Source organism: Heloderma suspectum, chromosome 6, assembly GCF_057233095.1.
Source record: "Heloderma suspectum isolate Gila_16-S chromosome 6, 16-S_ref, whole genome shotgun sequence".
Classification (NCBI taxonomy): Eukaryota; Metazoa; Chordata; class Lepidosauria; order Squamata; family Helodermatidae; genus Heloderma; species Heloderma suspectum.
This window is the reverse complement of record NC_139463.1, coordinates 12,640,203-12,666,577: the sequence shown is the minus strand read 5'-3', so window position 1 is coordinate 12,666,577 and position 26,375 is coordinate 12,640,203. Positions and strand designations below refer to the sequence as shown.

Here is a 26,375-nt window from a genome sequence, read left to right as displayed (position 1 = left end):
GAGGAAAAAAAAAATGCTTCCAGTGCGAACCTCGCTCTCAGCTCCATTTGATTCGGCGGACGAATAAGGGTCATGCAAACCGCAGCGACGCCTTGAACACCAGCCGCAAGCAAGAGAACCCGGCAGGGGAAAAGGCACTACAACTCTCAGAAGCGACCAGCGGCGCTTCGCGACCGCTCCCGGGAATTGCAGCCTCACTGCGCGCTTATCGCAAGGAGGGTGGATGGCGGCACGCGTAGCCGCGAACTACAACTCCCGCCATGCAGCGCGGCCGCACGGTCTCTTCGGGGAGGGAGCTTTTGGTCGCCGCAGAGCCGCTCGCCATGGCTTGGAGAGGCTGGTCCCGGCTGGGGGCCCTGCTGAGGAGGGGGCCCGGGCGGAAACAGGCGTGGGGGCGCCGAGGATTCGTCTCCTGCATAGACCGTAAGAAGCATGCACAAATGTGTGCGCAGGCAGACATTCAACCGGTTCTCCTTGTCGCTGCAGGGAGATACGCAGTACTGGAAGTCCTCACCGGCTGCATTTCTGCTTGGCGACGGGGAGAAATGCAGCAGCTGCTCCTTCTTTTTCTGCGTGGAGATGCACCCGCAGGGGGAAGCCTTCACCCGTTGAATTCCTCCCTGTAAGGACAGAGGGAAGGTGCTGCTTTCTTGGCACGGAAGTACTGTGATGGGGACATGCTTCGCCTATCGAATGCCTGCCTGCCCTGAGGTTATTCAAGGAGCCCTGCCAGAAGGAGTGTGTGTGTGTGTGTGTAGTGTTAACTCCAATGCCATCATTCCAGGGTGTACTTAGGGAGGTTTCAGGGATTTGTGTATATAAGCAAAACAGACCTTGATGTGAGCAGCTTGGAGAAGGAGGAGGAAATCAATCCTCTTACCTGGGAGTAAACCCCATATAGGGGACTCGCATAAGAACATAAGAAGAGCTCTGCTGGATCAGACCAAGGGTTCATCCAGTACAGCATTCTGTTCACACAGTGTCCAACCAGCTGTCAGCTGGGAACCCACAAGCAGGAGATGAGTGCAACAGCACCCATGTTCCCCAGCCAGTAGTGTACATAGGCATACTGCCTCTGATACTTGGAGGTAGCGTAAAGCCATCAGGACTAGAGTAGGCATGCATAGGATGGCGCTGTAAGGCTGCAACTCTTAAACGTACTTGCTAGGGAGTAAGCCCCACTGAACACAATGGAACTTACTTCCAAGGAATCATGCACCTGATTGTGTTACATGCAGCGACTGCCTTATGAGATGCTGCTAAAGTGTCCAGTGCATCCCCCTGTTGGTAACAAAGGTGGAATGAGTCTGACCTGGTTTTGCTGTGTCTTAAAAAAATCCTAAAGACACCAGGTCACTTTGACTAAGCATGATCCTTAGGTGGGGTGGGATGGAGTGGAGCCTAAAACGAACCTTGGGACCTTCCCTTTTTCTTGGGTCTTCTTTGAAAGCTTTTTCTCTTCTGTCTCCCAGCCTCTGTGGGTTTGACGGAAGAACAGAAGGAGTTCCAAAAAGTGGCCTTTGACTTTGCTGCCAAAGAAATGGCCCCACATATGGCAGAATGGGATGAAAAGGTGAGAGCGCAACTATTTGCAGCCTTTAATTTAATTTGATAGGAGGAACACTGAGGATGGCTGGCTGGGGAATGCTGGGAGTTGGAGGACTTTTTTTGTCTAAACATGTATAGGATTGCACCTACCAAAAAAGGGGGTGGGAGCTTGCTGCTGCTTGCTGATATTGCTTGGCTCTGCTTACAGATGTGGAGGAGGCCTAGGGAAAAAAAACTGAGAAAAAATGGGGAGGGGAAGGAAGAACCCAAAACTTGTTTAAAAAAAAAACAAAATGTTTTTTTCCCAAGACTTTGGAAAATTTGGGCGTGGGGGAACTCCCCCCCCCCCCCGCCCACACCTTCACATCTCTAACTCTGTTTACTTCTGCTGTTAGCTGCTGCTGGTCACTAGAAAATATAAGGAAAGTGGTAAATATGGCCTTTCCTGGCTTTGGAATTATCTTATGCTTTCTTCAATATCACCAAAAGGCACATATGCACGTCTGCTTGAAAGTAAATCCCATGGAGTTCAATGGGGATTATTTTCAGTGACGTGTGTATAGGAGTGCAGTCTGACACGGTTATTTTAGTAAGGCAGTGTTGGGAAGTGTAGCTTTTTATCTGCCGCTTCTATGAAATGTTTGAGATACAGAACACTGAGAATAGAGAAAAGCCAATCTGTTTCAAAACATAAAACCACTTTTACTTATGCCAGTGGATATGATCCCATCGCCTCCCTCCCTCTCTCTGCTTTAACAGGAAATATTCCCTGTGGAAACCCTGCGGAAAGCAGCCCAGCTGGGGTTTGGCGGGATCTATGTGAGGCCGGACGTGGGGGGCTCCGGATTGTCCCGGCTCGACACCTCCATCATCTTTGAGGCTCTGTCGACGGGATGTGTCAGCACTACAGCTTATATCAGCATCCACAAGTGAGTATCAGGTTAGGGTTGGAACTGGGGCTGGGACGTCCACATGGTGATCCGTTTTGTCGTTGTTTCTGCTGCAGTATGTGCGTTTGGATGATCGACACCTTTGGAAAAGAGGAGCAGAGGCACAAATACTGTCCCTCGCTCTGCAGCATGGAAAAACTCGCCTCTTACTGCCTGACTGAGCCAGGTGAGAGATGCAGGGGGAAATCTGGCCCCTGACCACCCTAGCTAGGATGTTCCTGAATGAGGCGTGCCCCCCCTCCACCCCTCAGTATTAGATCTAGCACAGTTATTTATGGGTTCTGGTTGAACCTGTGTGGGATATGGGATGAGAGTGTTAGGTTTAGACAAGAGAGATCTGGGTTCAAATCCCCACAATACTCCCTGGGAGGCCATGGGACTGTCACCCTCTCTCAGCCTAACCTAACTCACAGGGTTGTTGTGAGGACAAAATTGGGGAGGGTGTACGGTATTCTGAGGCCCTTGGAGGAATAGCAAGACGAATAATAATATTAATAATAATGATAGAAACATTTGTTAACTTTCAAGTTCCTCACATGCATCATCTAATTGTAACCCGTACAACAACCCTGTAAGGTAAGTTGGTATACTTAGCTCCATATTGTAGATGGGAGGACTGAGGCCGAGACAGAGAATGGCATACCTAAGGCCGCTTAGTGAGTTCATGGCAGCAATGAGATTTGAACTGGGGACTTACTGATTCGCAGCTCAGCCCCTGTAGCTGCAATGCTCAATCCAGTGCAGGGCAAGCAAGGCGTCCTAACAGCATGGTGAAAAGAAGCAGGGTGGTGACCAAACAAGCAGTCACCAAACAAGGTGACCAGCCCAATGCAGTGGAGGCTGGTCACTCTGATGTCAGTGGGGCAGTGAATCCACTCCGGGTTTCAGTCAGAACCTGTCAGAACTCTGAAGGAGCTCTCTAAGGTGCTTCTGCAACTTGGATAGCTCCTCTAGAGTTCTGACTGGACCCGGAGCAGATGCACTGCCCCACTGACAACGGAGCCACCAGCCTACACTGGCCCAAAGGTGAGAAACTGGGATCCAGGCCAAGGATGGTAGCCAAGAGTTCTGTCTGCAAAGCTCGGATCTGAAGGGCGATGGGAAAGATGCAGTTAGGAATCTTAGCAGGAGTAGCAAGAATCATACGGAACACGGAACGGGCTCTGCTGTCTTAATTGAATTTTAATGTAGCTGTTCTTTCCCTTCCCCAAACAGAAAGTGGAAGTGATGCTGCTTCTTTGCTAACTTCAGCCAAGAGGAAAGGCGACACTTACATCCTTAATGGTTCCAAGGTACCAGCTTTCCTCCTCTACTGGAATCCCTCCCTGTGGGAGAAGCTCCGTGTCTCTCTCCTTCTCTCTCTCCCATAATGATTTCAGCCCCTAGAACTGGGAGTCTGCCCTCTCGGAATCCTCGCCGGTGAGAAACCCTCTGCACCGTTTTCTTTTTGGACCACCACACTCCCTTCCCTGGCAGCTTCTAGCAGGAGTTTCTCCTGTGCTCCAAACAATTGTAATTGCAGATGGGCAGGATGCAGGGTTCCATTTGCTCCTTTATTTAAAGTATTGTTACCCTACTCCTCAGCCAAAAAAAGACTCCCCGAGTGGCTTATGTGCAATCAGTAAAACAAGGCAGTCCCTGCCCATAGGCTTACAATCTCAAAGGACACGACACACAAGGAAAAAAGGAGGGGAAGGAAGAGGGGAAAAATAAGGAGTCTTTCAGCAGGGCTGGTGGAATGGTCCTGCTTTGCTTCTCACCTCGCTCTGTACAGCCTGCTGGAATGGCTGGTGCTCATCCCTTCTTACCCACCCACCCTTCGTCCCTGCTTTATGCACAAAATTTATGTAGCCCTGAACGTTGCCCTGGGTAAGGCAGCCTGCAGTCCTCTTACAGCTGTGGCAATGGCTGTCTGGCTTAGATGGTGTTTGATGAAGGATTGGATCAGTTCAAAGCGGACATTTATTTTTATTTATTTATTTTTATTTAAAACATTTATATCCCGCCCTATATCATTAAGATATTAATGATCTTAATATCATTAAGATCTCAGGGTGGCATATAGATAAAATCAGTTTAAACAGTATAAAACAATAATTAAAACAGCTAAAAACATATTAAACATTAAACAAGCTAATACCAATTAAAATCTAAAACAATAAAACACTTTAAACAGTATCCTACTTTAAGGAATGCATTTAGCCCTTACAGGCTTTTGTGAAAAGCCATGTTTTTACTTGGCACTGAAATAAAACCAATGTCTGCGCCAATCAGGCCTCCAAGGGGAGGGCATTCCACAACCGGGGTGCCACAGCAGAGAAGGCCCTCTCCCACGCCCCATCATAGTGTATGTCTCGCACTGGTGGGATGCAGAGGAGGGCCCCTCCAACAGATCTCAGTCCTTGGGCAGGCATATATAGGGTGAGGCGCTCCCTCAAATATCGAGGTCCCAAGCCCCTTAGGGCTTTAAATGTCACCACCAGAACCTTGAATTCTAGCCAGAAGTCTGTTGGCTGCCAGTGCAATTCCTTTATGACTGGTGTTATATGATAGGACAGGCCTATCAAGTACTGGAGTCCCACTGGGTGGGAGCCACACACATACAGCCCTTGGCCTCCTGTCATGTGGCCCCCAGACTAATTTCAAAAGCATGCAATCAGTTCAGATCACTGGCAGGAGTGATCTGTCACTCTCCTGGCAGCTTGCTGGGTGGGAAGAAAGAGGGAGGGAGGGAGAAGGGGGTGGCAGAAAAAGAAAAGGGGTGACCCACCCACCTTGGGCTCTGACCCTGCGTACCGCTGGCCTTGCTCCCTTCCCCACCACCAGTATGTGGCCCCTGACAGATTATCCCAAAGATAATGCAGCCCTTAACAGAAAGAAGTTTGTGCACTTTCTAATCCTTCTCCCTGCTGCCATCTGTTCTCCAATTCCAAGGTTGGCTGGCTGGCCAGCCATTGGGAAAGTCCCTAACTCAGGGATGGGCAACATATGGCCCTCCAGGTGTTTTGGCCTAGAGGGTCTGTAGCTCAGTGGGCAGATCACCTGCCTTGCATGCAGAAGTTCCCAGGTTCAATCCCCGGCATCTCCAGGTAGGGCTGGAAAAACTCCTGCCCGACACCCTGGAGAGCCGCTGCTGCCAGTCAGTGTCAACAGTGCTGGGCTAGATGAACCCAGGGTCTGACTCACTATAAGGCAGCTTGCCACGTTCCTAACTCAATGGGCTTTTCAGAAGGTATCCTGGCTCCAAACCATTTAGGCCTTTAGGGCTCCAATCCTATACACACTTTCCTAGGGGAAGCTCCATTGAATACAGTAGAACATAGTTCCAAGTGAACTTGCAAAGGATTGTGCTCTAAAGATCATAAATGATACTTTGGATTGGGCTTGGAAACAAATCGGAAACGAGTGTAGTCTTGGGTAGGAGCTGTAGCTCAGTGGTAGAGCACCTTCTTTACATGTAGAACATCCCAGGTTCAATCCCCGGCGTCTCCAGGTAGGGCTGGAAAAACTCCCGCCTGAAACCCTGGAGAGCCATTGCTGCCAGTCAGTGTCAACAGTGCTGGGCTTAGATGGACCAAGGGTCTAACTCTGTATACAGCAGCTTCCTATGTTGCCATCATCCCTCAGCATTGGGATGATGGGAGTTGTAGGGCAAAGCATCTGGAGGGCCACAAGTTGCCCACCGCTGCAGTCTCACTTCCTCCTCTGAGCGACGACTTTTGTCTTGGACTTCTACTGCCAGGCCTTCATCAGTGGCGGCGGCGATACGGACCTGTACGTAGTGATGTGCCGCACGGGAGGACCAGGCCCCAAAGGCATCTCATGCCTGGTGCTCGAGAAAGGGACGCTGGGCTTGAGTTTCGGCAAAAAGGAGAAGAAGGTAAGAGAGGGCTTGTGGTGGCAGTTAGAAGTTCTCGTGGCCACGCTTGCTTGAAAGCGATAGAAGCAGTTCTGCACCATGGGACGGCAAAGGTGCAGTGGCCTGCTGTCTTCAGGCATGACGGTGGCATCCAGGGACAAGTGGAGCATGAGGTTTTTGGTCCCCCCCACAGGTGGGCTGGAACTCGCAGCCGACCCGGGCTGTGATGTTTGAGGACTGCGCCGTTCCGGTAGCCAACCGCCTAGGAGAGGAAGGACAGGGCTTTAACATCGCCATGAAAGGCCTGAACGGAGGGAGGATTAACATTGGTAACGGCATTACATTTTTTATTTATTTGCAGTTATTTTGAGGCCGCCTTTATGGCGGTAAGAGTGACCGGAAAGGGAGACATGAGCTTCCGGGGGCCCGCGTGTAACAGAGGCCTCCCCTGTGTTTCTTCCTCCAGCTTCTTGTTCTCTGGGTGCGGCCCACGCCTCGGTCCTTCTGGCTCGGGATCACCTGAACGTACGCAAGCAGTTTGGAGACCTCCTCGCCAGCAATCAGGTGACTTCTTCTTGCAAAAACCCGTTGCTCCTGAGTCTGCACCTCTGTTGGCAATGGGGCGGTGGGCCTGGGCTCTCTTGCCCATCAGCACAGCGCCACTTTGCTGGGAACAGCTGATGCTGCAGTATATTATATATTATTATTACTACTACTACTATATTATTACTACATATTATTATATAACTATGTGTTGTTTTATTACTACTACATTATTATATCACTATATAATACTACTACTACTATATTATTATTGCTACTACTACTATTACTACTACTATATTATATTACTACTATACTACTACTACTACTACTGGCTTAGTGAGGGCCGCGGTGGCTTAGTGGTTAAGACGCTGAACTGCAGACCAGTTCGAGACCTGAGTGCTGCATGACAGAGTGAGCGCCTGTCTTCAGTCCCAGCTTCTGCCACCCTAGCAGTTCGAAAGCAAGAAATTGCAAGTAGATAAATAGGTACCGCCTCGGCGGGAAAGGTAACAGCGTTCCGTGCACCTCGGTGTTCAGTCAGGCCGGCCACATGACCATGGAAGCGTCTTCGGAGAGCGCTGGCTCTTCGGCTTAGAAATGGAGATGAGCACCACACCCTATACTCGGACACGACTGCTTGGGGACACCTTTACCTTTAATATATTATTATTATTATTATTACTACTACTACTAAACATTTCTATACTGCCCCATAGCCAAAGCTCTCTATAACAAGTTTAAAAGCCATTTACGTGAAAGCACACACAATATACACAGACAACATATAACTAAAAACAATTTTGAACAGTGAGCATAACTAAAGACACATCCAGGAGCAATTAAAACTCATCATGTGCTGCCGAATGCCTGGGAAAAGAGATAGGTCTTAATCTGGTGCCAAAAAGATAACAATGTTGACACCAGGCGGACCTCATCAGGGAGCTCATTCCATGGATGGGGGGCCACAGTTGAGAAGGCCCTCTCCCTTGTTGCCGCCTTCTGAGCTTCCCTCAGAGGAGGCACCTGGAGGAGGCTGTTAGATGCTGAATGTACGGGTAGGTTCATTTCGGGAGAGGCATGCCATCAGGTATTGCGGTCCCAAGCTGCATAGGGCTTTATAGGTTAAAACCAGCACCTTGAATTGTGCTCAGAAGCATATAGGCAGCCAGTGCAAGTGGGCCAGAGTTGGTCTTATACATGTAGACCTTCTAGTCGCAGTTATTAACCTGGCCACTGCATTTTGCATGAGCTGCAGCTTCTGAACTGTCTTCAAAGGCAGCCCCACGTAGAGTGCATTGCTGTAATACAACCTGGAGGTTACCAAAACGCATCCTAGCTAGCATAGGCAACGGTGAGGATGCTGGGAATGGCACCTGGAATTGATAGCCGGAGGGACACAAGTTGCCCGTCCCTGGATCTACACTGATGACAGAGACTCTTCGTGTTTTCACTCTGCGGTCTTTCCCAGCCATATCTGGAAATGGACCTGGGGCATATTGCTTGCAAAGCACGTGCTCTACCACTGCAGTACAGCCTACTGACAGTGGGGCAGGCTCCGACTCAACTCCGGGGGGAAACGGAAGGACAGGACAGGAATATGAATGGCCGGAGAAGCTGGGTCCCTTCCTGGGGGGCCACTTGGCGAATGCGTCCCCAGAACAAGCCTTTGCTCGCTTCCCTCTGTGTCTCTCAACAGTATCTCCAGTTCCAGCTGGCCGAGATGGCGACACGCCTGGTGGCGGTGCGGCTCATGGTGCGCAGTGCGGCGCAGGCGCTGCAGGAGCAGCGGGAGGCTGCTGTGGCTCTCTGCTCCATGGCCAAGCTCTTCGCCACGGACGAGTGCTTCGCGGTAGGTGGAGCCTTTTTTTAAGGACACATACAATTTTTATTGTAAAACTTCAATGAAACACAGCAAAAAAAAGGAACAGAAATTGTAGCTACATAAATTGGAATATTAGTAATGTATGGCTGTGAGAGCTGGACTATAAGGAAGGCTGAGCGCCGAAGAATTGATGCTTTCGAACTGTGGTGCTGGAGAAGACTCTTACGGGTCCCCTGGACTGCAAGGAGGTCAAATCAGTCCGTCCTAAAGGAAATCAACCCTGAGTGCTCATTGGAAGGACAGATACTGAAGCTGAAGCTCAAATATTTTGGCCACCTAATGCGAAGAGAAAACTCACTGGAAAAGACCCTGATGCTGGGAAAGACTGAAGGCAAAAGGAGAAGGGGACGGCAGAGGATGAGATGGCTAGATAGCATCACTGATGCAATGAATATGGACTTGAGCACGCTCCAGGAGAGAGCGCAGGACAGGAAGGCCTGGCGTGCTATGGTCCATGGGGTCACGAAGAGTCGGACACGACTGAACGACTGAACAACAACAAAATTGGAATATATCATTAAAAAAAAAAATCCTTATATTTTCACCCCTCCTACTCCCTTACATGTGATAGTCCAGGCATATCAAAAAATATAATAGGTCAAGGCAGAAAAATACAGAATACACTGTTCACATGAACCGGAGAGACCTATATTATGCAGTCAGAGTATTATGAAGTTGAGTATTGCCAACATACATTTACTGTAGTTTGGTATCAATTTATTATTATTGATTTATTATTGATTTATTTCATTTCTATCCCGCCCAATAGCCGAAGCTGCCTGGGCGGTTCACAAAAATTAATTATAATTTTAGCAGGTCTAAATTAGGTGTAAAATTAATTATAATTTAATTATTATAATAATTAAAAAATAATGAATATTAATTATTATGTACTTGTTTCCTACTTCCTTTCACTAGTCGTAACTTCTTTGTTAATTTTTGTTTTTCTGAATATATCAGTTTCAGTGCACAGATATGAAGACAGTGTGTGTGTATGAAAATATGGTTTTCTAAGAATTATATATAAACTTCAACAAAAGCAGACCGAATATCCATATAAGGTGAAGGCTTTTGTGGGTGTGATTCCTGGAGGTGTCTTACTAAGGGCATAATCCTATGCATGTTAGCTAGCTGGGGAATTCTGGGAGTTGTAGGCCTTTTCTCTGTCTAACATGCATAGGATTGTGCCCATAGTTAGTATACTTAGAATCATAGGGTTGGAAGGAGCCTACCAGACCATCAAGTCCAACCCCCTGCTCTGTGCAGGAAGCCTGATTCCCAGGCAGTCTCCCATCCAAATACTAACCAGGGCTGACCCTGCTTAGCTTCTGAGATCGGGCGCATCCTGGCTGGGCTACCTGGTGCCCTAGGAAACGCTTTTTCATTGTTTTCCTTAAATGAGAGACCTGTTGATTTGACTGGCTTGGTTAAATCTGTGGTTTTCGAATTGTGTTCTGGGGAACTCTGGATTTCCTCAGAACAATATCATGGGTCCCGCAATGCAAAGATGAGCATTGGCAGACAAAAGAAATAAAAGAATAAAAGAACAGCTTGGCTATTACCACACTGATAGCCTCCTGCTATGCATAGCTGTAGAGAGAGTCACATGGGATCGAGAAATTAAAAAGCATCATGGATTGTTCTCAATTCTGAATGTGTTTTGATATATAATCTTTGTTTGGGGGTGTGGGGAGGGGGGAGAATTCTTATCCTATCTTCAGAAGCGGCAAAAGACAGCAGCTGCAAGTGACGGGAGCTGGGAACAGCCACGAGCTAAAGCAGGCAGGACTATATTGCACCCCCCAACCCGCTGCTGTGGAACCCACTTTGCCACCAAAGTTGTGTGGCGTGGTGGCTGTGAGGAAAAATAAGTTGCTTTTAAAATCCCAAAGTGCAGTTTGCTGCTGAAATTCTGCAGCAGCAAAAAGGGGCTGTTTTAAAGTGAAATAGCCCCTTCTTTGCAAACTGCATATTGGACTTTTCAAAGCTTGCTATTTTGCCTCGCTGCAGTGGCGAGCGCAGGGATGTGGTTGCTGATGGCATTGGGAGGCAATGCAGGCCCCCGACCTGGGAAAGTTGCCCAGCCCTGGATTTAACCAATGTTATGTTTTATTTATTCAGTTCACTTCATTTTAGAATGCCTCCCACTAACAAAACGTATTGGGGCAGCTTATGAGAACTGGCACAGAAAAGAAGAAAACAGCTTTCCATCTAAATACAGCATCAGAACCAGCAGCAGGAGGCTAAAACTACTATACTAAAACTCGCAATGGGATTGGAAATTTCATAAAGCCATAAACTCTTAAGATGTCCCAAGTTCTGTAGATCACCAAAACCATTTAAAAGTTTTTAAAAAGCTGGAAAGGGGAGGCCTTTGCTAGGTGCCAAAAGGACCACAACATAGGCACCAGGCAAGTCCCTCTGGGGTGCCACCATTGAAAAGGCCCTGTCCCCAGTAGCCATCTGCCTTTCCTCATTTTCTAGGGACATAGGAGGTTGCCATACACTGAGTCAGACCCATGGATCCATCTAGCTCAGTGTTGCCTGCACTGATTGGCAGTGGCTCTCCAGGGTTTCAGCCAGGTTTCGTTTTCCTAGCCCTGCCTGGAGATGCCGGGGATCGAACCTGGGACCCTTTGCATGCAAAGCATGTGTTCTGCCACTGAGCTACGGCCTGTCTCTCATCTTCTTCCCACTGTTTCACACATTGTAACAGCAAGCAACAGAAGCCGTGAACAGTCTTAAGCTTGCAGTGATTTGCTGGCACTGTACTTTTGCTCACTAGAGTTGCTTGCGGCCGCTCACCACAGCAGCTGTTACAGTAAGCAGTAGCAGGCAACAGCAGCCATGAAACCTTCGTAAAGAGTGCTAAGCTCACCATTTCTGTCTGCTGCCTGTCTTTCTTGTGGCTGCTCTAGAGCAAGCAGAGCAGAAGAAAAAACAATATATACATTTTAGTCCTGTGAAGATTGATTGTTTGGTAGTTAATGCACTTGGCCACTAGATGTCAATCTTGCATTTTCATCTAGAGCTGTCGGTTCGGTTTAAAGGGAGCTGGAAAAAAAATGTCCCTAAATTGTAAAGTTATCAATAGAACAGGCTTCCCTAACCTGGTAACCTCCAGATCGATTGGACTGCAACTCCCATAATCCTCAGACAGCAGCCCTGAGTTGTGGTCCAACACATCTGGAAGACACCTGGTTCAGGAAGGCTACAATAGAGCATCTTTTAAAAAACAAAACTAATGGGATATAAGCAATGGTGGGTTTCAGAGGACTCAAATTTATTTACTAATTAATTAATTACATTTCTATACCGCCCATTAACCAAAGCTCTCTGGGCAGTTTACAAGGCAAGACTCAAAAGACTCTTGAGCACCATTCTCTGCTTTAAGAGTGGTCTGTTGTTTTTCAGTGTTTAATTTAATCCTGAGATTTCTTGTCCCTGTTCTACTTTGCCGCAGAGTCCCAGACAATGTTCTCTTGCTCTAGGGCTTGACTCTAGTGTATTCTCTCCTACATAGATTTGTAACCAGGCCCTGCAAATGCACGGTGGCTATGGGTACCTGAAGGATTATGCCGTGCAGCAGTTTGTGCGAGACATCAGAGTGCACCAGATTTTGGAAGGTAAATTGTAGAATGCTGTTTACAACCTTCATTCCCATGATGTTTGATGGGTCGCTGGAATCCCGCACACTTTAGCCCTGCTCTCTAGTTCTGATCTGTGTTGAGAGTTGGGTTAATGTGCGTTAAGTGCAAACCAAATCATGCCATGAACTAATTGAATAATAGCTCCACTGTGTTCCTAACTGTGCACAGAGCTGCCAAACTATGCTCTTGAACGTGTGACTTGGCACTTGTGGATGTTTGATTCTGAGTTAACAATTGCTATAGAACCTCCTGCTTTAAAAGTCTTGCTGCCACCTGGCAGCAGCTAGTAAAACAGATACTGCCTGCATGCTTTCAACCTTTGCATCCATGAGGACTACAGACTTGCTTGCTCTCTCTTTATATTAAAAAAAGGAAAAGAAAAACGGCAAGAAAGCTGAGATCCTTAGTATTCCAAATCCTGGACTGGATTCCCCACTTTTACAACACATGTGACAAATATATACAATTCCGTTACTTGCTAACAAACACATCTCTCTCTTTTTCTGGCCGTAGGTACCAATGAAGTGATGCGGATGATTGTGGCCAGGTCTCTGTTACAGGCGTAATGTCTGGAGCTGGTCTTCAGACTCGATGCACTCCAGTAGCTACACACTGCTTTGGTGGCCATGGACTGGGAAGAACAGATGAAGACAGACTGGGGCTTGCTTTCTTCCTGCCCACCCCTCTCCTGCCTAAGCCACGATGGGATGGACACAGCTAGAAACACACTGTGTTTCCGTGCTGGGCCGTGCCTGGTAGAATTTGTCCCCGTTAGGCAGGGATGGTCAATCTAAATAGAGCCGTTTGTGCTCGAAATCCTGACTCTAGGCCATCTGGTCTGACTTGCTGCTTCTCCTCTGAAAGGAACACAGTGCCGGTTCAGTTTGCCCAGCCTGGATCCTTGCCAGCGTTGTATGCTAGCTCCCCAGCTAGCCCTGCATCCAGGATGGATATCTTCTGTTGATGGGCTTGATGGATACTCAGGGCACCTGCAAATAAATATATCCATTTTGGATTTTGCACAGGTTGGGGAAATGGATAATCTTCTTGTTAAATCCACGTTTCCTGGAGATTATGCTTTTCCCCTGAAAGAGGGCCCACAAAACCACAAAGGCCTTTTAAGCTCCGCCTTTTTCTTCAAGATGTATCTTCTCTTTTTTAGGTCAGGAGGCAGGCATTGGGGAGGGTGGATCTCTTTGCTTGCGCTCACCCTGCCCCCATTCCCAGTGAAAGAGGAATTCGCCACCATCCCTTCACACAGTGTTCATGGTTCTTACTATCAGACCCATTGGATCACAGCACAAAAATCTTTTCATGCACAACAGAATCCCATCCCGGCAATTTCCGACAATCCGATAATGCAATGAATCAGAGGTGCTGATCTGGATTGTTTTTCCTTTCCTTCTTAATGCTGGATTCAATAAATGGAGATGTTGATCTTTTTCTTCTGTTTGTTTAGTTTTGTTTTGCCTGAAGCAATAATTTCTGCTAATGAAGCAGCTGTCTTTGCTGCCATCTTCTGTGTTTTTGCCTTGAGAATGTTATCAGAGCTTTCAGTCTGCCCTGGGCCTAGGATTCGGGACAAGAGACCAACTCAGGCCTGGTTTTTCTCTGTCCTAGATGTCTTGTTCCAGATTTGAAGGATTTGCATACTTGGAACTGGGGCCCTGTGTCCTCTGCTGGCTTCCCCTTTTGGTATGGAGATCTGAAGTGTTCTAACAACGGAAGGCACTGGAGGGGCTTGCTAGCTCCATACTTAAATAAATATGTTAATTATGTCCCATCTTTTACAGCGAAACCCTCAGAGCGAGGTTTACATTTTTTTTTAACAAAATTGACAATGCAAGAAATGGTTTTGTTTTGGTAAACCAGCATCAGAGAAAAATGTATAGGGAGTCAGCAGTAAAATCAGTAAAGGATTTAGCAGGATAAAATGGGTTTTAGGATCTGTTTGTAAGGCCCCAAGAGTAGGTTTTTGGAAGAGGGAATTCCACAAATGGGGTGAGCAACAACCGAAAAGACCCTGTCCTTGGTACCTGCCAAACTGATTGACCTTAGTTATTTTATTTTTATATATATCTTTAATCACCCCCCCCCCCAAAAAAAAAGGAATTCAGGGAGGTATACACAAGAAACAAATATTCAGTGCAATAAAAAACAGCATCAGACCTAAGCATCAGTACAATGCTGAGTGACATAAAAACTGTTTCAACCAGCTAAATGATACAAGTTTAAAATGCCTGGGCAAATATGAAAAAAAAGTGTTTACCTACCCAGCGCCTAAAAGGGTATGATGGCTGCATCAGGTGTATGACCCCACGGCAGGGTACTCTGAAATTAGGCCCCCCCTTTCTGTAGATGAAATTAGATGGAATACAGAACAGTAATACATCGACTTTCCAGACATGGAAACCACCTCCGCACAGTGTCTCCATTTTGTCAAGATTCAGTTCATTGGCCATCCATCTCTTGATGGAGTCCAGGCAAGAGTTCAGCATCTCCCTAGCCTCAGCTGGTTCTGATGCTGTCAAGAAATTACATCTCGCTCCAATATTTCGAATGACCGCACCCAGCAGGTTCATAGCTGTTAAATAGTATGGGGGAATAAAATGGACCCTCTGTGGCTCAAATGCCAGAGAGTAAAGTAGAAATCCCTCAGTACTGCTTTCTGAAACTGATCCTGCAGGTATGAGTGGAACCACCTTATCACCAAGGTCCCCCAACCCACAGTGTCAGAGTACCAAGATACCGCGGCCGATGGCATCAAAAGCTGCTGAGATCAAGGAGAATCAACAAAGTTGTATTCCCCCTGCTTCTGTCCCAACACAGGTCATCCATTAGGGGCAGCCTTTCCCAACCTGGTGACTTCCAGATGTGTTTGACTACAACTTCCATAGTTGTACAGCTCCCAATTGCCCATGCTGGCTGGGAATTATGGGAGTTGTAGTCCAACACATCTGGAGGGCACCAGGTTGAGGAAGGCTGCATTAGAGTGACCAAGTCCAGACCCTGGACTAAATTTAGATTTCCCCTCTCCTGCAGCTTTAAGTGTATCTCAGAACTTTTGGAGGTTGAGCATAAGCATGCTCCATCACTGCCACTGCCCTTCCCACACAGAGTGGTTGTAAGACGGTCAAAACCAATGGCTGTTTTTTAGCCTTGAAACAGGACGGTGTTCTTGAGCCTTCTTGGAGTTTGACCTGGGCTGATACTGTTTGCACTTGTCAACAAACCTATTAAAGGAGACGGGATTTGCAGGTGCTTGATCCAAAGGAGCTTCCAGTGATGCATCAACCTGGCCCAATAGAAAAGGAAATAATTGGTTCCCACATTTGATCATATAATGCCTGTACTGCGCCCGCTGCACTGGGTAGTGGTGTGTTCCCAAGCCTGATTTAAAATGCTGACTTTGACCTTTAAAGCCTGAAATGGTTTGGGACCAAATTACTTGAAGGACCGCCTTCATCCATGTCAGCCTGCCCACACTTGTAAGATCAACAACAGAGGACCTTCTCAGTTGCTCACCTGTGAGAGCAGCTAGGTGGGCGACCACACATGACAGGGTCTTCTCTGCAGTGGCCCCACGCTTCTGGAATTAGTTGCCATCTGGGGTCCACCATGCTCCATCATTGCAGTCTTTTAAGAAGGCCTTGAAAACATATTTTACTCTGGCCTTCTCCTAATACGATTGCTTCATTATTGTTCTCATTGCTGTTTCTATCGCTGGTTTTGTTATTTTTATTGTGGTTTTTATTGTTTTCTTCCGTTTTTAATGTGTTTAATATCATGCTGGTTTTATGTGTTGCTGTACACCGCCTTGGGAGGGCTTCTACCCTGAAAAGCATCCAAGAAATATTTTAAATAAATTAAAAAATGAATAAATGCCTTAACATGATTTAAGTCTCCCCCCACCCCTGCCACTCCCAACACAATCAGGATGCTTACATATAGAATCCTATATACTGATACCAAACTCACTGTCTGAGAATGGATCCTTATGTATCCAGAATGGCACCATCCATGCACAAGAGGGAGGTATCTTCAAGGCTTGGAGGAAGCTCAAGTTTTGCAGAAGGACAACAAATATTTAACTGTGGGGAAGCAAAACAGTCTGATGAAGGCAGAGTATGCTCAGTGGGCACAGAATACTGACTATTATGTAGAGCAGGGGATGAAGACCGTGGTGGAAGTGGGAGATGCAATGGAGTATGCTGGAAGAAGGCATAGCTGAGATCCTGAACAGAAACACTCCGTACTGCAACATTTTGTTCCAGATCTCATGTTTTATTTATATCAAGTTTTATTCAACTCTTCAATCCTAAAAGGATTTCTGGAGCAGCTAACAATTAAAAACATTGATTTCAAGCAGTAAACTGAGTAAAGACATGAAGTGAATATGCAGAAGTGAGTGTCAATTCAGTACCATGGGCTGGTAATTTCCTGAATTTAAGAAGGTGCAAGACAGTGTGTTTGTGAATTACCAGCCAAAATCTGAGGCATCAAGTAAGACTTCTCTATTTCTTTCAGGAATGGCTTCCTCAGGGCAGCAGAGATGCACTGCCCCATCCTAAGCACACCTGCTACGGAGTGAGGACCAGTTTGTTTAATTAGGAATTTCAGGTTGGAAAAGCTTTTCCTAGAAGGCGTGTTTGAGGATGGAGTAAGGAGACTGCGTATTTAAATACCTCCGTGTGCATATGCTCTCACACACATGAAATGCACTCTACACAGAGACATCTAGCATGTTAAGGCTGAAAGTTTCTGGGATAGCTTGAGGTGAGTTCTGTGTACTGGATGTTGTTGTCTTGGGAGGGGTATGTTCAACCAGGCCATTCCCTCACTGGGCTAGCCTTCCCCAGGAAAAGTGTTGCCATGAGATTCTGTTGACTGGATCAACTGGGTTCGAGTCCCATTGACCTCTGCTTTAGTAAACATGCTTAGCCGGATTGCATTGTCCTGAACTGGTGATAGGTAGGCTGCCTCTGAGCAGAATACACTCCTGCAACCCACCCAGGAGAGAGTCACCTGCTCCAGCTGAGCCCAGCTCCCAAACATGTGCAGAGTGCACTACTGCAAACACTCCAGGGGAGAGCCCCCTGCCCCGACCCAGCTTCTGACCAGATGCGGAGTGCACTTTTGTGGCCACCCCAAGGGAGTGTCAACTGCAGCAGCTGCGCTCAGCCTCTGAACATGTGCAGAGTGCACTACACTCCAGGAAGGCCCTCTGCTCCAGCCCAGCTCCTGAGCATGTGCAGAGTGCACTACTGCACTCACTGCAGGGGAGAGCCCCCTGCCCCGACCCAGCTCCTGACCAGATGCGGAGTGCACTTTTGTGGCCACCCCAAGGGAGTCAACTGCGGCAGCTGCGCTCAGCCTCTGAACATGTGCAGAGTGTACTACTTCACTCCAGGAAGGCCCTCTGCTCCAGCCCAGCTCCTGAGCATGTGCAGAGTGCACTACCGAACCTAGTCCAGGGGAAAGCCCCCTGCTCCAGCCCAGCCGCTGAGCATGTGCAGAGTGCGCTGTTGCGGCCAGCCCCAATGGAGAGCCGCGCGCGCCCGCCTCGCCCGCTCGCTCGCCTCGCGCCACGCCGACGCTTTCAGGGAACAGGCGGGAAAAGCGGGCGGGGCGGGGCGCGAAGGATGATAGGCGGGGGCGCCGCCCAATCGAGAGGGGGGAGTGGGGCCCCGCCCCCTTCGCGCGGCCCCGCCCCCTTCGCGCGGCCCCGCCCCCTTCGCGCGGCCCCGCCCCCTTCGCGCGGCCGACCCGGGCAACCGCGCGGAGCTCCCGCCTCCCCGCTCGATCCGTCGGCGGCGGCCAATGGCGGTCGAGCGAGGGGCCCGCCTCCCTCCAATGGGAGGAGCCCGTGTTAGCAACGGTGCGCCAATGGTGGGGGAAACCGGAGCCCTTGGTAACGGCGCCGGGGCCGGGCCGGGCGTCGCTCCGGCCATGTGGAGCTGCGGGGGACGCCGGCGGCGGCGGCTCCTGGCGGGCCTCTTCCTGTTGCTGCTGGCGGCTGTCGTCCTGCGCAGGTGAGCGGCTGCTGAGGGGAGGGGAGGGGAGGGGAGGGGAGGGGAGGGGCCGGGGCGGTACGCTAATCGGCCCCGCCCCCAGGCGCGCCCGCCCCGCCCGCCGGCCGCTGGGGGGCTCCTCCCCTGCCCGCGTTCAGGGGAGACCCCCGCCCCGCCCACCAGCAGGGTCGCCTATGGACCCGCTGCCGGGCTGTCCGCGGGGCGGGCCTCGGGTCCGGACTTCCCCCCTCTTCCTGGGGGGGGTGGGGTGGGGGTGAAGGAGGACCCCCCCAGTCTGTCCTGGAGTCGCCCTTTCATTCTCACCCTCTGGACGCCTCCTTCTCCCCACTCCCGAATGACATACGCTCCAGTGGGAAGACTGCCAACTGGGGGGGGGAGGGGGGACACATCTGTGCATGTGTTGTTTTTAATTGATTTTAATTAACGTTTTTATAAAAAAATACTAGTTTTCTTCCTTCTTTTTGAGCATGCAACATAAATAAATGGAAGCAAACTTTTCTGTCCCCCTCCACCCCACCTCGTCGCAAGCATTATTCAGGGTTGTATATTAAGAGCGAATACTGGCAGGACACAGGAGGTTAGCACTGTAAAACAAATGTCGCCCGCCCGCCCCCAGCGCCCTGGCAAAAACGTTGTGAGGCTTATGCTTTTTCCTGTGGGCCAGAGTCCACTTGATTAGATGCACGAAGTGATCACCGAAAAGGGCAGGAACTTCCTTAAGGTTCTTTGAGTTTAAATTAAAACAAACTTGGATGGGACAGCCCATCCAATAGAGAACACTCAGAGGACTGTCCTCTGCCAGGTCTCCAAAACAGAGGACTGTCCTCTTAGCAAAATAGAATAGTAAGGCTGGAAGGGGCCTACAAGACCATCGAGTCCAACCCCCTGCTCAGTGCAGGAATCCAAGTCAGGGCATCCCTGACAGGTGGCTGAACAGCCTTGTCTTGAAGGCCTCCAGTGTGGGAGAGCCCACCACCTCCCCAGGTAATTGGTTCCATTGTCATATTGCTCTAACAGTCAGGAAGCTTTTCCTGATGTTCAGCCAGAATCTGCGTTCCTGTAATTTCACCCATTGTTCCGTGTCCTGCACTTTGGGATGATCGAGAAGAGATCCTGCCCTTCCTCTCTGTGACAACCTTTCAAGTACTTGAAGAGCGCTATCCTATCTCCCCTCAGTCTTCTCTTCTCAAGGCTAAACATGCCCAGTTCTTTCAGTCTCTCCTCATAGGGCTTTGTTTCCAGTCTCCTGATCATCTTTGTTGCCCTCCTCTGAACCCTCTCCAGCATCCTTCTTAAAGTGCGGTGCCCAGAACTGGACACAGTACTCCAGATGAGGCCTAACCGGTGCTGAGTAGAGGGGAACTAGTACTTCATGTGATTTGGAAGTTATATTTCTGTTAATGCAGCCCAAAATAGCATTTGCCTTTTTTGCAGCCACATCACATTGTTGGCCCATATTCAGTTTTGATCTACAACAATTCCAAGATCTTTCTCACTTGTAGTATTGTTGAGCCAAGTATCCCCCATCTTGTCGGTGTGCATTTGGTTTCTTTTTTCCTAAGTGCAGAACTTGACATTTATCCCTATTAAATTTAATTCTGTTGTTTTCTGTCCAGCATTCTCCAGTCTATCAAGATCACTTTGAATTTGTTTTCTGTCTTCCAAGGTATTAGCTATCCTGCCCAATTTTGTGTCATCTGCAAATCTGATAAGCATTCCCTGTACCTCCTCCTCCAAGTCATTAATAACAATGTTGAAGAGCACTGGGCCCAGGACTGAGCCCTGCGGTACCCCTCTCGTTACCTCTCCCCAGTTTGAGAAGGTCCCATTGATAAGCACTCTTTGAGTCCGATTCTGTAGCCAACTGTGGATCCACCTAATAGTTGTTTCATCTAGCCCACTTCTAGCTAGTTTGCTAATCAGGATATCATGGGGCACTTTGTCAAAAGCTTTGCTGAAGTTCAGGTATATTATATCCACAGCATTCCCACAGTCCACAAGGGAGGTTTCCTGATCAAAAAATGAGATCAGATTCGCCTAGCAGGATTTGTTCTTGACAAATCCATGTTGTCTTCAAGTCATCACTGCATTGTTTTCAAGGTGCTTCCAGATGGATTGCTTTATCATCTGCTCCAGAATTTTCCCAGGGATTGATGTCAGACTGACTGGTCTGTAGTTCCCAGGTTCCTCCTTTTTGCCCTTTTTGAAGATAGGGACAACATTAGCCCTCCTCCAGTCATCTGGCACTTCCCCCGTCCTCCATGATTTCTCAAAGAGAATAGACAGTGGTTCTGAGAGTTCTTCTGCCAGTTCCTTTATTACTTTAGGATGCAGTTCATCTGGCCCTGGAGATTTGAACTCATTTAAAGTAAGTAGGTGTTCCTTGACCATATGCCTATCAATCTCAAGCTGCAATCCTGCCCCTTCAGCCTGCACTTCACCTTTGCCAGGGGGCTCATAAGCCCTCTTTTGGGAGAAGACTGAGCCAAAGTAGGAATTGAGCACTCCTGCCTTTTCTTTGTCATTGGTTATCATTTTGCCATCCTTATTTAATAGTTGAACCAGCATTTCTTTCCTCTGCCTTTTACTATGCACATAGCTGAAGAAAGCCTTTTTGTTGCTTTTAGCATCCCTCACTAACCTCAGTTCGTTCTCAGCTTTAGCCTTCCTGACGCCATCCCTGCAATTCTGTGCTACCTGCCTGTACTCTTCCTTTCTAGCTTGGCCTTCCTTCCACTTCCTATATGTGTTGTTTTGTTTTGTTTTCAGGTCACCTCTAAACTTTTTGTGAAGCTACATTGGCTTCTTCTGTTGTCTTCCACCTTTTTTTCTTGTAGGAATTGTTTGTAATTGTGCCTTTAGAATTTCCTTTTTTTAAAACTCCCACCCATCTTAGACTCCTTTTCTCACTAGAGTCACTTGCCATGGAACCTTACTTATCATTGCTCTGAGTTTATTAAAATTGGCTTTCCTTAAATCCGGGGTACACGTTTGGCTACACTTGGCTTTTGCTTCTTTTGCTATCCTATTCAGATAGGCAGCTGCCTCCGAACTCGGAGGCCACCGCCTATCCAATGAAGGGCAGGAGAAGCACAGAGGGGATGATCCCCTCCGTGCTTCTCCTGCCCTCAATTTCGGCTAGGCAGCTGATTGCAGCTGTCTAGCCACGGGAGGGCAGAGCGGGGGAGGAGGCCACTGTACGACACATTGGATTTGTCATACAGGCATTTCTGCCCTCCCTGCCCCAGAACGCCCGCCGGGAATGCCCCTTTTCGGCTAACCTGCACTCGTCTTGCGAGCATGGAGCACGGGGCTGTTCCGCGCTCCCTCAGAGGCAGTGCAGAAGTGGGGGGAGGTTGGTTCCCGGAAAACTAGATATCCTATGGCCATCTAACCGCTGTCTAGTAGCCATAAGATTGCGCTCTTAGAACCAAGAACTCAAGTATAACATGGTCACTTTCTCCCAGAGTTCCCTTAACTACTACTTTATCCACTAAGTCATCTCCATTTGTTAGGATCAAGTCAAGGATAGCTGATCCTATAGTTCCTTCCTCCACTTTCTGTATGAGGAAGTTATCAGCAACACAAGTCAGGCATTTCTTGGAGGGGCCATGTTTTGTAGAATTTGTCTCCCAACAAATATTGCGGAAATTGAAGTCCCCCATTATTACTACACCTTGCTTCCTTGAAACATTGGCAATTTGCTTTTCAAAAGTTTCATCCTCGTCTTCTCCTTGATTGGGTGGCCAGTAGTAGACTCCGACCACCAGGTTCCTTTTATTCTTTGCACCATTTATTTTCACCCAGATGCTCTTGAGGGGGCTACCAAGCTCATTCTCTTGTATTTCTGTGCAGAGATATTTTTAACATATAGTGCAACTGAACCTCCCTTTCTGTTCCTTCTGTTCTTTTTGAACAAGTTATATCCTTCGATTGCTGTGTTCCAGTCATGAGGGTCATCCCACCAAGTCTCAGTTATACCTATCAAGTCATACTTTCCCTCCTGTATTAAGAGTTCACGTTCGTTCTGTTTGTTTTCCATACTCTGGGCATTAGTATATAGACATCGAAGACCATGTGCTTTATAGTCTGGCTTTCTTCCTACATGTTTCTGAAGACTATTATTGGGCGCTATTAGAGCTGCTGTTGTGTCCGTTGTGGTGTGGTATATGAGCTTTCGTCCATTGTTACCCCCAACTTTACATCTTCCTCCCCTGTAGGATTCAGTTTACAGCCCTCCTGATGAAGTTCTTCATGCTGTGGCCAAACACATTCTTCCCAGCCCTTGTGAGGTGCAACCCATCCCTTGCCAACAGTCCATCTTCCAGGAAGTATAGCCCGTGGTCCCAGAATCCAAATATCTTGCGTCGGCACCATTTTCATAGCCAGTCATTCACCCGGAGTATTTTTCTTTCCCTTTCTATCTCCCTTCTAACTACTGGAAGGATGGATGACAAAACTATCTGGGTCCCAATGTTCTTGAGTTTTCTTCCCAAAGCTTCAAAGTCTGACATGATTTTTTCATAACTCTGCTTGGAGATATCATTTGTTCCCACATGGATGAGAAGAAAGGGATACCTGTCAGTGGGCTTTATGCGTGCAGACAAGCCTTCTGAACTTTGCTTTGCTGCTGTAGTTCCATTGTTCTGTCTTAATATAGGACACCTGGCCAACCTATGGTGAACATGCCTATCGTTAGGTCAGGAAGAGCTTTGTTTTGTTGTTGTTATAGCTCTCACCTTTGTTAAAAAGCAAAGGAGCCATAGCCCAGGGGTAGAGCACCTGCTTTGCATGCAGAACATCCTAGGTTCAATCCTCAGCATCTCCAGGTAGGGCTGAAAAGATGGTGTTGTAGGCTGCTTTAAAAAAATGTCTGAGAAGGCCAGATTGCTCTTTTTCAGGCTTCATTTGCCTATCTGCACCTTGGACTCTAGAAGTTAAATAACTGAATTGGGGAGGAGGAGGAATGTATTCTTGATTCCATTGTACATGCGTGAACACGAAGGCACTATCAAGCGCACTGCAACTTCAGCTTGGGCAGATCCTTTTGAGAATCATAGAAGAATAGGGGTTTTCTTGTATATCTTTAACCAAAAGAAGAAACATCCCCTTTGCTTTTAAATCAGTGCAGGAGAGGCTGCTCCAGAGTAAATGACTTCAACGTATACAAGGTGGAAAATAGCCCTATTGGAGCATTTGCAACAGCCTGGATTTCTCTTGGATTAATGGGTCCTTTTAAAGCAGTTATTCCTGTTCCTTTCCATTCCTTCAGCAGCCCTCTCCCAAAGATGTGCATTCCCCTCTTCCCAATCCATCCTAGAGTAGGAGTTTCCAGGGCCCATGGATTTTTTAAAATTGTTGTCTTCCTCCTCCCCCTCCTCCATGTGGTTCTTCTCTAGATCCAACTACTCAAAGCAGCTCCAAGTTTCAATTTAGTAAGAGCTACGAAATCAATATGAGCGCCTTTTCTCACTAATGTTGAGTGTCAGGTATGGCCAGCAGGTGCCATCCTGTTCCTCACTTCGATTACTGCCAACACAATGTTGTATCAAAAAATAACCTGACACTTTTTGCTTAGGACAAGACGTCTCATTCTGCCCTCCAAGTAAGCCCACAAAAGTTGCCAGCCTGCTCCCCCCCCCCCCCCGGCCTGCCAAAGGAGCTAGCTGTCTGTGTTTCCATGCTGCCCACAGGGAAGCCTTTCCCACACTGCAGCCAGCATGGAAAGTGTAGTGTAGTGGCAAGAGTGTTGCACTGGGAGCTGGGAGATCCAGGTTCTAGTCCCCACTCGGCCATGGAAGCTCACTGGGTGACTTTGGGTCAGTCACAGACTCTCAGCCCAACCCACCTCACAGGGTTGTTGTTGTGAGGATAAAATGAAGAGGAGGAGGATAATGTAAGCTGCCTTGGGTTCCTTGCAAGAGGAAAAAAGGCGGGGTATAAATGCAATAAATAAATGAAATAAATAAATAAACTCAGGCTGCTATCTCTCATCCATCATCCCACTTGCCTGCCTGGAATTCCTTGTCACCTGTGGCCACCAGGTGAGTTGTTAAATACAAGGTTGCCTTTCATTGTTATGTGTACCTGTGTTTTCATTTTTAGCACCCATCCAAGTTGCAGCCCAGAAATCCTTCCTGTCCCTTTCAAACGTTGACCTGTTGTATATCCTCGCCCTTGCTCTCCTCTCCTGCCTGCTGTAGCAAGTAGGATTTTGGTTTTATGAAACAGCAGGCAGGGAAGGAGGGTGAGTGGAATGGGTGGCTCAGCACCTACAGATTCTTCCATTGCACCAGAATGTTGAAAGTGACAAGCAATATCTCCTGAGCTGGGGTCTGGCAGCCTCTTTACCTAGTTTTATATTTACCGTTTGTCATTCTGAAAGTTATAATTCTTTGGGAGTTGCATCTTTATGACATACTGGGGGAAATGCATAGGTTTAATATATCTCAGTGTATTCACTTTCTTTTGGGGTCATAAATAACTGCATTTTGAGGTTGATATGACCGCTTACATTGACATGATCAAACTTAGCTAGCTTTAACCTGAGCCAAACATAGAAAAAATCCATATAAGCAGCCAAATTAAATTCATGCACAACTTTTAGAAACTGCCAACTGGGTATCACAAGTGGTCAGTTTTTTCTAGGATGTGTCTCCATTAACACTTAAAACATATTAACAGTGCAATCCTAAATACTCAGAGAAAATCACCATTGACTTCAAAGGGATTTACTCCCAGATAAGTTTGCATAGGATTGCTGCTTAAATATACTTCAGGTAATCACATTGGGAAAGAGGGATCATCCCCACCGCCCCCTGGCCCCGGCCCTCTTTCAGAGCCTGTTTGTGGAGTGTGACTCTAAACTGAGTTATGAGATTGTGATGGTAGCTACTTCGGCTTAAATTAATCTGAAATAAAATGGCATGGGATCTCGTGTATGAATCCAGAGAGTCAGCCCGCTTTCCATTGGGGCTGGGTGATGAAAGAAAAGACGTGTGTGTGTGTGTGTGTGTGTGTGTGTGTGTCTGTATGGGTGTCTGAAGTTATTTATGGTCTGATAGTTTATGCTTATTGATTATTTGGGTTTATAATATGTTTTCCCTAGCTGTAATTAAAGCAGAGATTGCTAGTAAATCACCTTGGTTGAAGTTTTACAAGTTTCCAGCTAGCAGCACTGAAATTAAGAAATCCATCTACAGAACGATCACTGGTTGCTCAGAGTACTTCATTTTAAAGCACAGGGCATGCTAGGGGCATGTGTTATCCTGCTATTTCTGGCATCTTTCAGTGATGTTTTTAAGCAGATTTCTCTCTCACCAGCTGCTGTATGACAGACCTGCACAATATTTTTGTAGATTTGCAGGTTAGCTTTACAAGATGACGTCACTAAAGTGTTGTTCTGTCTCAGATCAAACCATTTACAGATACTAGCAGATAACTTGTAATGTTCCTGTCATCATTTTGCATAGCAATGGAGATCCTGTTCACAGTCCAAATAAGCTATGGTTTCTATCAAAGAAGCATTTGGACAGAATGGTGTATGATGCACCCCTTTCAGTTTTCTAGATGGGTTTCTCTCATTTCCTTACTTTTTAAACTACATATGAGTTTGCCTGATGAACAGTTCTGTATGGCTTGTAGAATTGCATTCTTATATCTTGCTTCTTGGGTGACCAGCCAGATGGGCGATTAATACATTTAATTAATAAATAATAAATATATTAGTCTAGTACAACCTTGTAAATGAGTCCACAAAATTACTAGCCCACTAAGAAGCCAGTAGGGCTTTGTTTTCAGGCTGGCTGTAGAAGAAGGGAAGACCCCTTCTCTACTGCTAGCATGGAAAGGCAGGCTAGGAGAAAATGTGGCTTCTGCCAAGCTGACTGTCAAAGGAGAGTTGTCCTG

The 26,375-nt window shown here is 47.5% G+C and overlaps 2 protein-coding genes and 1 long non-coding RNA gene across 8 annotated transcripts in view; 2 read left to right on the top strand and 1 right to left on the bottom strand.

The window, feature by feature from the left end:
• The first annotated feature begins 280 nt into the window (after positions 1-280).
• On the top strand, positions 281-13,878 carry ACAD8 (acyl-CoA dehydrogenase family member 8). Of its 4 annotated transcripts, none has more exons than XM_084803624.1 (11): positions 281-423; positions 1,473-1,573; positions 2,308-2,477; positions 2,555-2,664; positions 3,714-3,790; positions 6,241-6,378; positions 6,551-6,686; positions 6,824-6,921; positions 8,600-8,752; positions 12,309-12,411; positions 12,949-13,878. In XM_084803624.1, the coding sequence occupies exons 1-11, from the start codon at positions 324-326 to the stop codon at positions 12,999-13,001; spliced, it is 1,239 nt and encodes a 412-aa protein (XP_084659750.1). In that variant the 5' UTR covers positions 281-323; the 3' UTR covers positions 13,002-13,878. The 4 variants fall into 4 exon arrangements, with proteins under 4 accessions (XP_084659750.1, XP_084659751.1, XP_084659753.1 ...); XM_084803627.1 differs by having other exon boundaries at positions 410-711; XM_084803626.1 differs by lacking the exon at positions 281-423 and adding an exon at positions 541-622.
• LOC146340475 (uncharacterized) lies at positions 12,663-18,027 on the bottom strand. The gene is made up of 4 exons (XR_014783712.1): positions 17,901-18,027; positions 16,414-16,526; positions 15,961-16,269; positions 12,663-15,730 (listed from the first exon to the last, which is right to left on the bottom strand). It is a non-coding gene; the product is annotated as an uncharacterized LOC146340475 (long non-coding RNA).
• A 166-nt stretch (positions 18,028-18,193) lies between these two features.
• LOC146340474 (beta-galactosidase-1-like protein 2) overlaps positions 18,194-26,375 on the top strand; it is an 85,640-nt gene continuing 77,458 nt past the window's right edge. The window contains exon 1 of one of the 3 annotated variants that reach the window (XM_084803619.1): positions 18,194-18,467. In XM_084803619.1, the coding sequence (XP_084659745.1) occupies positions 18,256-18,467 (212 nt within the window). In that variant the 5' untranslated portion in view covers positions 18,194-18,255. The remainder of the gene's footprint in view (positions 18,468-26,375) is intronic. The other 2 variants (XM_084803620.1, XM_084803621.1) reach the window with 2 other exon arrangements.